Source organism: Canis lupus, chromosome 16 (assembly GCF_011100685.1).
Source record: "Canis lupus familiaris isolate Mischka breed German Shepherd chromosome 16, alternate assembly UU_Cfam_GSD_1.0, whole genome shotgun sequence".
NCBI classification, from domain to species: Eukaryota; Metazoa; Chordata; class Mammalia; order Carnivora; family Canidae; genus Canis; species Canis lupus.
In genome coordinates, this window is record NC_049237.1 from 8,352,830 (window position 1) to 8,370,843 (window position 18,014).

General features: G+C 42.1%; 1 protein-coding gene across 3 annotated transcripts in view; it reads left to right on the forward strand.

Annotated features, from left to right (window-relative positions):
- SLC37A3 (solute carrier family 37 member 3) overlaps positions 1-18,014 on the forward strand; it is a 50,985-nt gene that overhangs the window by 1,807 nt on the left and 31,164 nt on the right. For all 3 annotated transcript variants that reach the window (XM_038559406.1, XM_038559407.1, XM_038559408.1), the window contains exons 2-4: positions 8,213-8,374; positions 9,977-10,085; positions 17,280-17,372. In XM_038559406.1, the coding sequence (XP_038415334.1) occupies positions 8,286-8,374; positions 9,977-10,085; positions 17,280-17,372 (291 nt within the window). In that variant the 5' untranslated portion in view covers positions 8,213-8,285. The remainder of the gene's footprint in view (positions 1-8,212; positions 8,375-9,976; positions 10,086-17,279; positions 17,373-18,014) is intronic.

Here is an 18,014-nt window from a genome sequence, read left to right on the forward strand (position 1 = left end):
ACCTGAGCCACAGGCAGATGCTTAACTGATTGAGCCACCCAGATGCTCCTCTTCCGTTAATCTTTGATTTCCATGTGAAAATTACCCTGAAACAGTACTTTTGTAAAATTAAAGTCAGTGCAATGTCTTGTTTTTCTCTAGCTGTCAGGATTAAGTGTATCATTGAATGTTCTGTTTTGTTCCTCTTCATCCCTGATAAAATGAAATGTCACGGCAATGACCATTAACTGGAGTATAAGCCTTTTGTTTAGGAGAAGGAAAGTTTTTTTTTTTTTTTAGATTTCATTCATTCGTGAAAGACACACACAGAGAGAGGCAGAGACACAAGCAGAGGGAGAAGCAGGCTCCACGCAGGGAGCCTGATGTGGGACCTGATCCTGGGACTCCAGGATCACATCTGGAGCTGAAGGCAGGCACTCAACTACTGAGCCACGCAGGCGTCCCAAGATTTTTTTTTTTTAAATACAATCTACCCCATAATTGTGGGGCTCAAACCTGACCCCAGTTTCAGGAGTCACATGCTACTGAACCAGCCAGGTGCCCTGAGAAGGAAAGATTTGTACTGTGAAAACTCCTTGTCTTTGGAATATGTTTAAAATAGGTAGGAAGAATGTAATTTAAGAGCCCTGGAATAAGATAAGAAAATTTTACAGGTAAGTGCTAGATACAATTTAAAAAGAGAAAAATTATAGAAGACGAGTTTTGAGTAAAAGGGTTTTATGTAGTACAGGTAAATGGCTTCAAATGAGATAATATGGGATGAAAAGGAGATTTGTGTGTCAAGCATTGAAGTGCTAAATTACAACATACACAATACTGTCAAAATAGCTCAACTCAACTATGTATTTAAAAAATTTTTTTAAAAGATTTTATTTATTTATTCATGAGAGACACAGAGAGAGAGGCAGAGACACGGTCAGAGGGAGAAGCAGGCTCGATGCAGGGAGCCTGATGTGGGACTCGATCCCGGGACTCCAGGATCAGGACCTGGGCCGAAGGCAGGCACTAAACCACTGAGCCACTCAGGTGTCCCTATTTTTTTTTTTTTTTTTTTTTTTTTTTATTTATTTATGATAGTCACAGAGAGAGAGAGAGAGAGAGGCGCAGAGACACAGGCAGAGGGAGAAGCAGGCTCCATGCACCGAGAGCCCGACGTGGGATTCGATCCCGGGTCTCCAGGATCGCGCCCTGGGCCAAAGGCAGGCACCAAACCGCTGCGCCACCCAGGGATCCCTCAGGTGTCCCTATTTTTAAATTTTCTTTTTTTGAAGATTTTATTTATTTATTCATGAGAGACAGAGAGAGAGAGAGGCAGAGACACAGGCAGAGGGGGAAGCAGGCTCCATGCAGGGAGCCTGGTGTGGGACTCAATCCTGGGACTCTGGGATCACGCCCTGGGCCAAAGGCAGGCGCTAAACTGCTGAGCCACCCAGGGATCCCCTATTATTTTTTATTTATTTATTTTTATTTTTTTAATTTTTTAAATTTATTTATGATAGTCACAGAGAGAGAGAGAGGCAGAGACAGGCAGAGGGAGAAGCAGGCTCCATGCACCGGGAGTCTGATGTGGGATTCGATCCCGGGTCTCCAGGATCGCGCCCTGGGCCAAAGGCAGGCGCTAAACCGCTGCGCCACCCAGGGATCTCTATTTTTTATTTTTTTATTTTTTTTTTATTTTTTTTTTTATTTTTTATTTTTTTATTTTTTTTTATTTTTTTTTTTATTTTTTATTTTTTTAAAAAAAATTTTATTTATTTGTCAGAGAGAGAGAGAGGGAGAGACAGCACAAGCAAGGGGAGTGGCAGGCAGAGGCAGAGGGAGAAGTAGTCTCCCTGCCATGCAAGGAGCAGGATGTGAGGCTGGTTTATGGACCAGGGTCATGACCTGAGCCAAAGGCAGATGCTTAACCTACTGAACCACGCAGGCATCCCTCAGCTATGCATTTAATACTCTTACAGCCACGTTTTTATGTTTCAGTACACATAATCTTTTTACTTTGCAAATGTAAAAACTGAAATCTGAAGAGTAAACTCATTCATTGCTCATCTAATATCCTACTTTTTGGGTCTTTGCATTTGCTGTTCCACTGCTTGAAATGCTTTTCTCCTGTTCTTTGCAAAAGACTTGCTCTTTCCTTTTCTTGGCTCATCCCCAAGTCCTCTCCCTCAGTGCATGCCCTGAGGGCCCTACCTACAATGGTTGGGGAAGTCACTCAGTTACCTCTCTCATCTCTGTTTCTTCCCTTGAGAGCACTGCTCCCAATCAAATTATCTGGTTTAACTGTTTACATGTGTATTGTTCTTCTGTAAGCTCCCCAAAAGCAGTGGACTCCTCTGTCTTAAGCCCAAAACGATCTTTGGCACCTAGCAGAGCATTTATTTATTTTTAAAAGATTTTATTTATTTATGAGAGACACACACAGAGAGAGAGGCAGAGACACAGGCAGAGGGAGAAGCAGGCTCTATGCAGGGAGCCTGACGTGGGACTCGATCCCGGGTCTCCAGGGTCAGGCCCTGGGCTGAAGGCGGCGCTAAACCACTGAGCCACCCGGGCTGCTCCTAGGAGAGTATTTAGAACCATCAATAAAGGGTGGCCCAGCTGGCTCAGCAGTTTAGCGCTGCCTTCAGCCCAGGGCGGGATCCTGGAGACTGAGGATCGAGTCCCGTCAGGCTTCCTGCATGGAGCCTGCTTCTCCCTCTGCCTGTGTCTCTGCCTCTGTGTGTGTGTGTGTCTATCATGAATAAATAAATAAATCTTTAAAAAAAAAAAAACCATCAATAAAGATTTTGCCAATGAATGAATTCTTTGACCATAACCAACACCAAATCCTTCCAAAGTACCAGGCACTGTGTTAGGTAATTGCCCTAAAATATTGCATTTAGTTCTCACATCTCATACATGAGAAAACAGATTTTATAAAATAATATCTCTTAACAGATGAAGCGAGCATTTAGACCCAGACCTGACCCTAGTCACTATGCCATACTCTATAAGAAAAAAGGTTAAAATATCCCAAGTTGGGTAAAACATAGTAATTAGAAAGCTTAAAGGTATAAATCCCCTTAAGCTTAAAGGTATAAATCCAGGGGATTTTTTTTTTTAATCCAGGGGATTTGAGGGGAAAAAAATCATACCTTGTTAATAATACACTATTACCACATTTGGTTTCACATAACATCATTTTTCTGTTAATCTTTTTTTTTTTTTATTTTATTTATTGGGGCGTTTGGGTGGCTCAGTTGGTGAAGCATCTGCCTTTGGCTCAGGATGTGATCTCAGAGGCTTGGGAACAAGCCCCACGTCGGGCTCTCTGCTTGGCCAAGAGCATGCTTCTCCTCCTTCATCCCTAACTTCTTTTTGGTGGCCACAACTGTCAACTCCACTGCTCTTCACCCCTTATTCTTCTTGTTTTACTACAGAGGGCCAGGGTATTCAGGCTTTGAAGGCCATGGCAAAGAGTTTTGTATTTATATCTGAGTCTTGGGAAGCCATCAGTGTATTATAAGCAGAGGAATGAGAGCTGATTTATGTTTTAAGATACATTTCTGGTTGATGTGTGGAGAAGGAGTTGGGGGCAGGGTAGATGAAGAAATGGTGAAAGCCTTCAAAAGGCCGTTGGGGTAGACGTGGTGGTAGTGGGGATGGAGAGAGGAGGATGGATTTGGGATATATTTTGGGGGGTAACTAGTAATGGGTTGGATGCGGAAGTTGAGAGAGAGAAAAGGAAAAGTGAGTAAGTCCTGGTTACCTTGGACAACTTGGAAGCATGGTGGTATTACTTCTAAGGTGGGGGATTCTGGGGAAGAAATAGATTTGGAGGGAGGAAATGAAGATCTTGCTTCAGATCCATGGAGGCATATCAAGTGGATGGTTGGTTGTACTGTTAGGAACTCTGGAAGGTCCATGTTAGAGCCATAGCTGTGGGGGTCATTGGTGGAAAGCCATCGTACTAGGTGAGGAAGAGAGAGAGAGATGCTGGAACTCTATTTTTTTTTTTTTTAAAGATTTATTTATTTATTTATGACAGACATAGAGAGAGAGAGCGAGGCAGAGACACAGGAGGAGGGAGAAGCAGGCTCCATGCTGGGAGCCTGACGCGGGACTCGATCCCGGGACTCTAGAATCGTGCCCTGGGCCAAAGGCAGGCGCTAAACTGCTGAGCCACCCAGGGATTCCCGATGCTGGAACTCTAAATAGAGAAGTGTGAAATTGTCTTAGAGGTTGAGGAAGCAAAATAATTGAGGAAGTGTAGACATGCTGGGCAGTGTTGCATGTCCTTTGAGGTTTGTGGTTTTGAATCTAAAAAGTGAAATCGTCCTGCTTGTGTGATTTTTCTCTGGCAAAACTCAACTGCTTGGGTGCAGGGAAGGAAGACAGAGACAAGCAAGAAAAAAGATCCCTAAGGGATTGGTTTGATTCTAAGTTGGTAAAGAAGGCAGTGAGGACAAGAGGAGGGTAATGGGTAACGGGAACGTGGCGAGGTGACTGAGTTGGGAGGCTTGCTGAGGTAAAAGGACTGTTGAGTGGGAAGTGGGAGAGCAAGTGGTTCTCTGGAGGGAAAGAATGTAGGGTCTTTGAAATTTTAGTCTGGGGTAGTGATGTTGGAGGCAAAGACTGGTGGTGAAGGGGGCAGGGGAAGGAGAGTTGAGCCACCTGGCTGTTGCGCTGGGACGGAAGCAGTGGCAGAAGGGAAGTGAGGCAAGGGGCTGTCTACAGTGAGAGCGGAGTGCTGGGAGGTCAGGACGTGACCCTGCTCTGGGGCAGGAGGCACTCGAACCCCCCCCACTCCCACTGCTTGAGTTCAGAGAAGCTGGGGTCTTGCGAGGAGGAAGAGTTATCATGAGAAGAAAGATGACTCTCTCCTTGAAAGACCTCAGAGGATTCAGGGTCATCTGGGGACAGGCCAGAGTCTGAGGCAAAGAACCCTCCAAGGAGGGTGACCATCTGGAGTTTATTCACTGCATATCTAGATTTCCAGAGAGCAAGATAAGAAGGTTGGAGTGGGGTGGAGATGGAGTCAGATGACGTGGGCATGGGGGAGTGAGATGCTTTCCTCCCGTCCACTTCGTAGACTCTGTCTTCCCACAGCATTCCTAATACGAGGCAACCTGAAATCTTATGTTGTGGGGTTGGAATGGTTTCTGAATATCTATAGAAAGCAATGGTTTTGGAATGGTTGCTACTCCAAGGCATTGCTTTACAAAGGGGAGATTGCCTTCTATTTGGATGTGTTACAAGTGAAGCCAACTTTTTTTTTTTTAATTTAAGATTTTATTTATTTGTTCATGAGAGACACACACAGAGAGGCAGAGACACAGGCCGAGGGAGAAGCAGGCTCCCTGCAAGGAGCCCGACATGGGACTCGATCCCAGGACCCTGGCTGGGATCACGACCTGAGCCGAAGGCAGATGCTCAACCACAGAGCCACCCGGGTGCCCCGTGAAGCCATCTTTTTTGTAACATTGATCACACAATGTGGAATGTTCCATTCTAGAAAAATACGTCCTGTGGGTGATCTTCTAGGACTCAAAAAAGCTTCATTACAAATCAGATGAGCTAATGATTATCAACTTGTTTTCAAAAGTAGAACATGGCTCAGTGGTTCTGTATCCTTTTTGATGGCAAGGATCTTATTTTTAATAAGTTTATTTTAAAAAGCTAATTCTTGTTCTCATATAATAGCTGTATATTCAGTATCCATTGATTGAGAAAAGGCTAAATGGTAAGCTACTGTGAATTTAGAAATACTTAAGTGAATTTTTGTTTTATTAATTGTAATAGCATTTACAAACACTTGAAAAATGTTAGAGATTTGTTGTCTGTATTTAGAGCAGGAAAGAAAATGGCCTTCAGAAAGTAGGATGTGCTTGGTGGATTCAGACTTGGCGAAACTGTCAGTACTTCCCCAGGGTCGCCGAGCTCACAGATGATTAGAAATAGCTTCTGTGATGTAGGGAATATAGGTGCAAGATATTATTATTATTATTATTATTATTATTATTATTTACTGTAATTATGTAGGACCAGATGGTATGATAGTATTCATTTTAAGTGCCATTCTGCCAACAGCAGGTGAATATTTGAAACTATTTTCCTGGTATAGTTATTAAGCCCTTTCTCTCCTGTCATTGTAGCTAAGGAAAAAGTGGTTTATTTAGAAATGAAATCCAGATGGTCTCGAACAGCTCTAGTCATGTAAAGTTATTAATGTAACTGCACGGCCTTGAAAGACACAACCATTATTGCCAAAGCAATGTAATCCCAGTCTGTTGGAGCATACATTTTTGGAATTACTATTTTACCTGATAAATTACTTCACAGGTCGCAACCTTCCCTGAAGTATTCAGTACAGTGTTTGGAGGTGCAAATGTGTTCAATTCATAGAACTACAGTTTACATAAAGCTTTGTTGTTCCACTGGGGTTTCATGTTTAATTTAGAGGATGGAGGTAAATTTAGCAGTGACACTAATAGCTCTCAGGTTTGTAACTTTCTGGAATTACAGACAGAAAGTTTGTTACATTTTTGTAAGTGGAATCTTAAAATCCTACTTGGCTCATTATTTTGTGACCATTTTCCAGGTAGAAAGATGAAATGAAATTAGCTACCTTCTACTGATGTGTGATTGATTAATTCTGGGCAGGTCAGTGGCTAAAATTAGTTTCTCAATACCTTACATACACTGTTTAGTCTCATAAGTCTCAGAAGAGATAGGCCGTTTCATAGATGACTGTCTGTGATTCATAAAGATTGACTTGTCCAAGGACTTACAGCCAGTAAATGAAACAGCTATAATGGTTATATAATTTTAACTACCTCAACTTTGTACCTTTTATCTGCAAGTTTCAGGAATGGTCTTTTGTCTGGTTCTGTCAGCATTTAAGGTTTGGCTACATCTACCAAGCTGTGGCTAGTGAAAACATGTGCATAGGGACGCCTGGGTGGCTCAGCAATTGAGCGTCTGCCTTTGGCTCAGGGTGTGGTCCCGGGATCTGGGATCGAGTTCCGCATCGGGCTCCTTACGGGAAGCCTGTTTCTCCCTCTGTCTGTGTCTCTGCCTCTCTCTCTGTCTCTCATGAATAAATAAATAAATAACATCTTTTAAACAAAACAAAAAACATGAGTATAATAGCAGTTACAGTGAAAAGTCAGCAGTTACTGGCTGAGCGCAGTCTTGAAAGCAAAGCCCTGTGATTTGCTAATTTTAGTACTGGAAGTTCTTAAGTTTGTCTCCTACCTTGACTATTGTAGTGTATTGTAGCATACAGGTCATTTTGACAATTTATTTTTCCCTAATACAAGTTACAGGACTTTTCCAATGCTGTGATATTTTACTTTTTTTTTTTTTTAAAGATTTTATTTATTTACTTGGTAGATGTAGCCAACCATCCCACATACAAACGGATAAGAAAATCTAATAGATGGCTTTTTTTTTTTTAAAGATTTTATTTATTTATTCATGAGAGACACAGAGAGGCAGAGACACAGGCAGAGGGAGAAACAGGCTCCATGCAGGGAGCCCGATGTGGGACTCGATTCTGGGTCTCCAGGATCACACCCTGGGCTGAAGGTGGCGCTAAACTGCTGAGCCACCAGGTCTGCCCAAGATGGCTTTCTATTAGGATGTAATCTTTTGTCAAGGATTTTTCTTTTTTTTTTTTCTTTTTATTTATTTTTGATAGTCACAGAGAGAGAGAGAGGCAGAGACATAGGCAGAGGGAGAAGCAGGCTCCATGCACCGGGAGCCTGATGTGGGATTTGATCCCGGGTCTCCAGGATTGCGCCTTGGGCCAAAGGCAGGCGCCAAACCGCTGCGCCACCCAGGGATCCCCAGGATTTTTCTTTTTAAGGACTTATTTATTTATTTATTTACTTTAAAAAAGATTTTATTTATTTATTCTTGAGAGGCAGAGAGAGGCAGAGACACAGGCAGTGGGAGAAGCAGGCTCCATGCAGGGAGCCTCATGCGGGGCTTGATCCCAAGACTCCAGGATCATGACCTGAGCCAAAGGCAGATGCTTAACTGACTGAGCCACCCAGGTGCCCCTAAGGGCTTGTTATAAACATAATTATCAATCTAGTTTTCTGGTGTCTGCTAGCCGAGGTGATTTTTTTCAAGGCCTGATCATATGCTGACTGGTTCTAAGTCTAAAGCAGTTTTTGGATAGACTACTTATTTTAAGTAATGTTGGTAATGCATTTTGTCTTTGCAGAAAGAAGAAATGATGTAAATAATTCACTGTCCAAACTTTAAGGTCGGAGCTGAGAAGGAAGGTCAGGAAGACTATGGCCTGGCCAAATATTTTTCAAAGAGGAACTCTGTTCTCCCGGTTCAGTCATCATCATGTTGTTGTGTTCCTGCTTACCTTCTTCAGGTATGTTTGTTGCTCAAACTGTTCTCTTGTGTTTTTTGGTTTTGTCTGTGTGAGGGGGCTAGTCGTTGGCACGGCAAGTATTTAGTGCAGTGATTGGCATGGCTTGTGAAATAGGCTAGTTATTCTTTCTGTTGTGCTCTCTGGTACCTCTCAGTAGTTTTCGGGGCCATTTTGCCCAAGTTTGGCAATGTCTGGAGGCATTTTTGGTTGTCACCCTGGGGGAAGGAGTGCCACTTGCAGTGGGTACAGACTAGGGATGCTGCTGTAGCTCCTACAATGCACAGGCTAGCCTCCCACAATAGAGAATTTGGGAGGCCTAAAATGTCAGCAGGGCCATGATTGAGAAACCCTGGCTTAGTATACAGTGTTTTATTTATTAAAACCAGGAGCTTGAGAACAAAGGGCATACATATTCAGGGAATGCCTTGTGCTTCCTTGAACAGTAAGGTATGAGACACTTGTGAGGATGGGACTCCTGGGTGGCTCAGTGGTTGAGCATCTGCCTTCGGCTCAGGTCATGATCTGGGGGTCTTGGGATCGAGTTCCAAATCGGCCTCCCCACAGGGAGCCTGCTTCTCCCACTGCCTCTGTTTCTGTCTCTCTCTGTGTGTCTCTCATGAATAAATAAATAAAATCTTTTTTTTTTTTTAAGATTTTATTTATTCATGAGAGACACACAGAGAGAGGCAGAGACAAAGGCAGAGACAAAGGGAGAAGCAGGCTCCACGCGGGGAGCCCGATGTGGGACTCGATCCCAGGAGCACGGGATCATGCCCTGGGCTGAAGGCAGATGCTCAACCTGCTGAGCCACCTAGGCGTCCCAATAAAATCTTTTAAAAAAATAAAAAAAGAGACAGTTGTGAGGAGTTCTAGTGACTCCTGTGAGATCCCAAGTGCTAGCTTGACTGAAGGATTATCCATGTTTATGATTCTATAGCCCTCAGTGGCTCTTACTTTAGAGGCCATAGATGCCACAAACCAGGCTGTTTGGTTTTAGGAGCCGTGTTACTTATAACCCTGTGACGCAACTATTTTGATGATTTCTTCTAGGTAGATTTTATTTACTATTAATCTTTATTGAAGGCACCGCAAGTGATGTGATTTGATTGTTTTAAGGCAGAAACTAGGAAATGGTTGGTTCTCTAAGGATGTAAGAGTTGATAGGTAATTTTGGATGCTGGCTTTAGGGATATCCATTCTTGATGCATGAAAGAAGGCATCAATAGGAAAAGACAGGACTCCAGAGAAAGCTACTTAATGGGTAATGCATTGATGGGCCAACCGTTGCTAAAGACTTAAAATTTTTTATAGAACTGCAACCATGATTTAGAGTAGGTTGGGATCAGTCCTGTATCAGTCCTGTGCCTAAGTGGAGGGGTAAGTTATGAGTGGACACAGGGGCTCATGTTGAAGAAGACTGGTTAATTCTTTCTTTTGCTTGGCAGAGACTGTTTCAATTGATCTCATAAAGCAGTACTTTTTCTTTTTTTTTTAAGAGGAGAATTCAAAAATTGAATAAAACACATGGGACTATACCCAGGATTTTATTGAATGCCATTTTCTTTGCTATTCATTCAGCCGTATTTCTTTTCTCTTTTGCAGTTATTCGTTGCTCCATGCATCAAGAAAAACTTTTAGCAATGTCAAAGTCAGTATCTCTAAGCAGTGGACCCCAAGTGCTTTTAACAAGTCAATTAACCTGCCTGTAGAGGTAAGCAGAGCAAAGTGCCAGGAAGGGAGCTGTGCCCACCCCCTAAATTCCTCTTAAGGTCTTCTATTTTGTTTCATTCATCTGCTTAGGACTCTGAGATGGCTGTTTCCTGTGGCATAAAACCCAAACTGTTCTGCTTGATTTCTTAGCTTGCCCCGACTCAGGCCTGTTTTACACTTCATCCAGCTTCTTTTTCACTGTTTTGAAGTGACACATTTCTGGGAAGGTGGTTTTTTGAGTTTCCCAGGTATCTGTACTCATTTCTGCCTTTGAGATTTTGCTCATTTTCTTTTGTATGCTCTTTTGCTTTCTTCCCACTCACGTAAATCTTGCTTTTCCCTTTGTGGCAAGATAAAATATCACTTTTTCTTATTTTTAAGTAATCTCTATATCCATCCTGGGGCTTAGACTCGCGACCCTGAGACCAAGAGGTGTGTGCTCTACTGACTGAGCCAGCCAGATGCCCCTAAAATACCACTTTTTCTGTCGAGTTTTTTCCCCACCTTCCACTGATTTTTTTTCCCCTTCTGAATGGTGTATACCATGTATTACATAGTTTAATGTCTCAGTGTTTACATAGTTGCCATTTGTTTAATTTGTTTGTATCCTGCTTAAGAGTCTAGAAGTCAGAGTGTGTATCCACTTTCTTGGTTTCATTATGGGTCAGGTGAATTCTTTGATGACAGCTTGGAATGGAGATACTGTTCTTTCCAATATGCTATGTTGGGGGCACCTGGGTAGCTCAGTGGTTGAGCATCTGCCTTTGGCTCAGGTCCTGGGATCAAGTCCACATAGGGCTCCCCACAGGGAGCCTGCTTCTCCCTCTGTCTGTGTCTCTGCCTCTCTCTGTATGTCTCTCGTGAATAAATAAATAAAATCTTAAAAAAAAAAAGTCAATACACAAGTCCAGTCCACTCATTCTTTACCACACTCCTTGAGTTCTACTTATGTGGAATTATTCACACATATTAATATTCTTGGCATGTCTTATTTGTTTTTGTTTTTGTTTTCAAAGATTGTATTCATTTGAGACAGAGAGAGAGGACAAGCTGGGGGAGGGACAGAGGCAGAGGGAGAACAGACTCTCTGCTGAGTTGGCAACCCAACATGGAGCATGATCCCAGGATCCTAGGATCATGACCTGATCCGAAGTCAGACCCTTAACCAACTGAGCCACCCAGGTGTCTCAGCATGTCTTATTTCTTAACATATTTTTCCTGTATTTGGATCAATTAAAAGCTCACAGAGATCTGACGGTTATAGGCATATCCCCTCAAAATGTAATTAAGTTATTCAGTCAAGTGCTTATTGGGGCTCTATCTTGCATCAACAGTATTTGAGGCAGTGAGGATACAAAAAAAAAAAAAAAAAAACCTACAGAGACGATTAAAAGAAAAAAAGAGCCTGTCCTCATAGAACTGATGTTCTGTTGAAGATGCTCTTGTATAATTTTTCTTCCCCTCCCCCTATTTTTAAAGTTTATTTATTTATTTTTTTTTAGTAATCTCTACACCCAACGTAGAGCTCAAACTTACGACCCTGAGATCAAGAGTTGCATGCTCTCCTGACTGAGCCAGTTGGGCAGCTTTCTATACAATTTTTCTTGAATTTAAATTATCAGGAACTTTTAAAAGGAAGGATGTTAAGAATGGAAGGCTAGGTTTCACACTGAGTCTTGACTAGTGTTGTGTGCACAGTGAGACATCTTAAATGATCAAACCTTCAAGATGGAGTGGCCTTAAAAGGGATCAGGTGCTCTAATCTCTCAGCCAGAATGGAATTTTGTCACTATTGAAAGATGATCACTCAACTGGTTTAACACTTGGAGGAAGTTCTTTCTTGTATTGAGGGAAAAGTATTCTGCTGTTTAATTTCTATCTTGGGTTTTCTTCTGAGCCACGCATAGTAATTGATTCCTGCTGCATGACAGCCTGCTGAATATTCAAAGCAAACCTATCTCCCTAAGTTTCTCTCATTGAGGCCAAACATCCCAGGCTCCTTCAATTGTAGTGTAGTGACACTGTGCCCTAAATGTGGTACTGCAGGTACAGTCTGACTAGTATACAGAATAGTCGGATTTCTGTTAGGCACTGAGTTTCTGGTTGTATTACCTAAGGCTGCCTTTGTTTTTTAGGTAATTGAGTTGAGGGTTCCCAGGACCACCCCTAGGTTGAGATGATTCACTAAAAGGACTCACAGGACTCAGCTTATAGTCCTACTCACAGCTATGGTTTATTCCAGTGAAAGGATACAGAGTAAAATCAGCAAAGGGGAAAAAAAGCATACAGGCTGAGGTTTGGAGGAAGCCAGGTGCATTTCCAAGAGTGCTTTTTTGGTGGAGTCACACAGGATGGATGTAATTCTTCCAGCAACAAATTGTAACAACATGGGTGGAATCTTGTCTACCAGGGAAAGTTATTAGAGACTCAGTGCCCAGGGTTTTTATTGGGACTTGTTATGTAGGCACTGTGCCTGGCACATAAAAAAATTCCAGACTCCCAGAAGGAAAGCAGGTTTAGCATAAACCACATTGTTTGTACAAATAGTTTAGGTACAGTGAACCACTCTTAGCAGGGAAGGGTGGGAACCCTCCCTAGATCCCGATTCCCAGATGCCAGCTAGGGGCCAACCTTACAAGTAGGCCTTATTAGGGAGAACAGTCTTGGGCCTGCTGTGTTAACTCTTTCCTGCCAGTAACTATGTCACATTAGTAGCTCTTAGGGGACTTGCATTCACTTTTCTGCTTAGATGTTTATTTACTCACTCTAACTGCTGCTAAAATAGGTTTCACATTTTGGTTTTTCAGAACCATGGATTAAGTAGTTTGGATGGATTGGTTATATAGAGGTCAAGTTGAGACTGATCCTGGAGATCTTTGTATTTCTGTCTCTGCCATCACCGACAGCAGTGCTGACCTTCTGTTCCTTTCCTTAGACTTTAAGGTCTGGGTTTCTTCCTGCCTGAAGCCTGCTGCTGGGAGTGGGGCCTCTAGGGCCATGTGTGCCTTTCAGTCTTCCTATGTTTCTCGGTCTGTAACTGTCAACCCTGGCCTCCCTTTGACACTTGCTTTCTTGTCCAAAGTGGGAAGAGTTCTTAGAACCGGAAGTTTGTGTAAAAGTTTCTGAAAGATACTTTGCTCATGTATTGTTAAACATTTCTTCCTTCCCTTTCCTTTCCTTTTCCTTTCTTTCCTTTCCTTTCTTTTCTTTTCTTTTTTTTCTTTTTTCATTTCATTTCATTTCATTTCATTTCATTTCATTTCATTTCATTTCATTTCATTTCATTTCAAAGTGTCCTGAACAACATCTCAAAAATTACTTACGATAGCTTTCTTTTTTATGCATAGATATCTTAGGTATCTTATGAAAAGAATTAAGCGCACCCAGTCTCTTTACCTTGAGAGTTTATAATAAATCCTGGTGATAACGCACAAACATTGAAAGCAGTCAGTGAACATACCATGAAATCTCTGTTTAGGGATCCCTGGGTGGCGCAGCGGTTTGGCGCCTGCCTTTGGCCCAGGGCGCGATCCTGGAGACCCCGGATCGAATCCCACGTCAGGCTCCCGGTGCATGGAGCCTGCTTCTCCCTCTGCCTATGTCTCTGCCTCTCTCTCTCTCTCTCTCTCTATGTGACTATCATAAATAAATGAAAAAAAAAAAAAAGAAAAAAAAGAAAAAAAAATCTCTGTTTAGAGATAATAAGGAAGTAACAGTTATGTTTGACAGGTCAGGCAACTTGATTGAAAACTGTAAACAAAACTTTGTTCACTAAACTAAAAAGTCTTTTCTTTACCAGACAGTGTGATCCTTCCGTGAGGATAGTGTAGGGAGCCTACCCTGTCCAGGAGAGGGAAATGGGATTGAGGGTGTCCTCAACATTCTGCTTCAAGCTCATCCACAGCCTGTCTTCCCCCAACGGGACCTCACGGAAACCGATACCACTCCATTCACTGTAGGCAGAGAACAGAGCCCTGGACCATAGGTCAGCATTAGCTCATCCTCTGCTCACCACTTCAGGAAGCTCTCCCCCAAGGTCTCCACCCCATGCCTCGCCCTCACTCTGTGATAAACATTCTCGCTCAGGAAACCCACAGGGTCACTGATGGTCTGTGCACGCAATTTCATGCTTCCAGGAAGTGCCTCATTATGCAGCTGTTCTAGTGGGTTACTGCAGCCCTGCCTTCCACCCGCCCCCCGACACGAGAAAACCCCACACACGTACAAACCTCTGGGTTCTCACCATCATTGCACATACAAGCAGGCCAGCTTAAACCACTGCAGGGTGTGGGGTTTCAGTGTGTTAAGTCATCTTGTCAGTGACTTTTGTCAAACACTGGATCCTTCACTCTGTATACACAGACCATTTCTCACTGTCTAGTGTTCTCATCTTGATCTGACTTCTATTATTGAAGTAGATTTTCTTTTCTAGGCTTTTTCTGTCATCCTATTTTTTGTATCTTTCTGTTAGTCCTACTTTGTTTTTTAAGTTTTTGGGTTTTGTTTTCTACTTGTTAAGCAAGCCATCAAAAGTATATTTCAGCTGAATTCTGGCAGTGAAGCAGAAGAAAGCTGTTTTAAAATCTGTCAGTTCTTATGAAGGCCACACCTGCAGGGAGTTTTGGTGGCTTCTTGAGAGAGTACAGAAAAACTCTAGAAACTTCTGAGGAGCTGCTTAGGGCCACTGTCTCTAGCTCACATTGCTGTGTGCCCGACAGGGCTTAGTTCTGGAGCCTGATGAGCCTCAGGGCCAAAGATTGTGGTCTGAGGGAAAATGTGGCGAAGTAAGTCTAAGTGGAGAACTTTAGGGTCCTACTTGGTGCACTGAAATACTGATCAATCTTAGGTCTGTATACAGGGTCTTATCATGACAGCAGTATCTGAGATGTTAAAGGAGCAAGACTAGTGCTGTAAGCCACACAGAAATGAGTCCCAATCCTTTAGAATCACACTAATATATATTCTTTTATGATTTGGGGATTTTACTTTCTGTTAAAGTTTTTTTTTTTTAATTGCTGACTGTGATTTTCTTCTTAACATTTTTTTTTTCTTAACATTCTAAAGTCAGAATTTCTTTTCTGTAACAACTCATCTCAGAAATCATTTATTCCAGTAATTCTCTAAATTTTTGCTCTGAGGAGCCCAAAGAGCTTTTGGTTATGTGGGTTTATATTTTTAGATACTTACTGTTTTAGAAATTAAAACTGAGAAACTGAAAAAAATACATCAGTTTTCAACAGTGAAAAGGGGAGGTGTGCCTGGGTGGCTCAGTCGATTAAGTGTCTGATTCTTTTTTTTTTTTTTAATAATTTTTAAAAAAAGATTTTATTTATTTATTCAGAAGAGACACACAGAGAGAGGCAGAGACACAGGCGGAGGGAGAAGGAGGCTCCCTGTGTGCGACTCAATTCCAGGACACCGGGATCACGACCTGAGCCAAAGGCAGACGCTCAACCACTGAGCACCCAGTTGCCCAAGTGTCCGACTCTTGATTTCAGCTCAGGTCATGATCTTAGGGTTGTGGGATGGAGCCCCATATCTGCCACCCCACCCAGTGGGGAGTCTGCTTGAGATTTTCTCTCTCCATCTTCTTCTGCCCCTCCCCCTATGCTGTCTCTCAAATAAATAATAAAATCTTTAAAAAATTCATTGGCTTTGTAAATAAATTAAGTAAACAATAATGTGTTTTTTTTTCTTTTTTCTTTCTTTCTTTTTTTTTTTTTTACCAATAATGTGTTAACATAAATAGCATTTTATGAAAAGTGATATTTCTAGACAAAAAAAAATCACTTCATGAGGAGAATGGCATTAATTTACATTTTTGCAAATCTCAAGTCTGGCTTAATAGATGATAGCAGATTTTCATGTCTGCTTCTGAAGTCAATCTCTTGCAACATGATCCTTTGAACTGTATAAAGAGAATTTGACCTTTGACAGATACATAGTAGGAAGGGGAGAAGTATTTTAATAGCCTTTCCAGTTAATTGTGGGCATTCGTCTTTGATACTACACCAGAATTTGACAAATGGCAATTTTTTAAAGGTTAGTTGCGTGTGGAATCTGAAACTGTATCAATTAACTTTTTATACCCTTATATTAAGATCCATTTGTCTGTCTTTACTTTGAATGGATTTTGAAGTGACAGGCTTATTTCATTCTTTTTTGAGGAAATGTGTGCCAGGTACCCCAAACTGAATAACTATAGCTTGTCTGTCAGTCATTCTTTCAAGTAAAAAACAGCATCCTCGCTTGCACCTCACACAGCTTCACTAGTGCTTTCCCTCAAGACAGCTGTGGCTCTTTGGTATGCTGCGTGCGGATGCACATCAGTGTGCTCAGGGGCCAGATTTAATCAAATTAATATTTTTTTTTACTGCTTGGGGCACCTGGGTGGCTCAGTGTTTTGAGTGTCTGCCTTTGGTTTAGGTTGTGATCCCGGGATCCTGGGATCGCGTCCCGCATTGGGCTCATCACAGGGAGCCTGCTTCTCCTTCTGCCTATGTCTCTGCCTCTCTCTCTGTGTCTCTCATGAATAAATAAATAAAAGCTTTTAAAAAACCAAACATTTTACTGCTTGAGAAAAAAATATTTTAAAAATATTTTTATTTAATTTGAGAGAGAGAGGGTTTGTGAGTCGGGGCTGGTAGTGGGTTAGAGGGAGAGGGATAAGCAGACTCCTCACTGAGCATGGAGCATGGGGCTCAATCTCATGACCCTGAGATCATGACCTGAGCTGAACTGAGCCACCCAGGTGCCTCACTACTCAACAAAGATTTATTCAGCATCTAGCATGTATCAAGGATGTTCTTTAAGTGAAATTGGCTTTTTTTTTTTAAACTGTGAGCGTGGCAATAAATACAGTGCTTATTATTTTTAAATACAGTGATTAATAGTATGATTTTGTGTAACTGCTTTGACTCCTGCTGAGTCATAGTTTTACCCACTACTGCTTTTGTCCCATCAATGGAAAAGTTAAAGGGAAAAAAACAACATTTTAGCATTGTGCAAATAGCTTTGAGCTTGCAGACCTTTTTGCACGTGTGTTTCCTTATCTAGAGTGCCAATTTCCTCTGTCCAACCTCCCCTGGATTCTGTGAGGGTGGGCAGAGAGGCTCTAGGTAAAGGGGCTTTGAGAAATGGGAAGGACTGACAGGTAGCAGCGGGGACTAACGTGATTCTTACTGTGTTGCTGTAGATCTGGAGCAGCAACCATTTGTTTCCCAGCGCAGAGGAAGCCACACTTTTCCTTGGGACACTGGATACTATTTTCCTCTTCTCTTATGCTGTGGTAAGTTTCAGAATTTGGGGGTTTTAGGTTGAGGAAAGATATAAATGGAAATGACTCCAAACCTTGTGAAGTTCATAAGAGATTTTAGAATTTGTTGACAGAGGAGAGTTCAACATTGCTGAAGTTTATATTCTGTGTCATTTCCATCTATCCATCCGTCCATCCATCCATCCATCCACCCACTTATCCGTCTATTTGACAGATGTTTACTGAATACCTAGCATGTGCCAGGTACTTTTCTAGTCTGTGAGAGTTCATCAACACAGGAAAAATCCGTAGCTTTATAAAACTTATCTTCTTGAAGTGGGATCTAAGGAAGACAGACAGTAATACAATTTTATACAGAAGCAAACAGTACAGTTGAAGGGGGTCAGTTGAACAGTACAGATGCTGGGGAGAAAAAAAAGCAGGAAAGGGGGTCTAAAGAGCGCTGAGTGGTAGTCGTAATTTAGGACTGGGATGGCTGGGAAAGACCTCAAGTAGGAGGCGATATTTGAGCAAAGACCTGAAGTAGGTAAGTGAGGTCAGGGTGACTAGTACAGAGTGATGGGAAATGAGGCTAGAAAAGGTGTGGGGCTCAGACCTTTAGGGTTTTTGGTCCTTTTGTTGGGGCTTTGGCCCCAACAGTGAGATGGGAGTGAG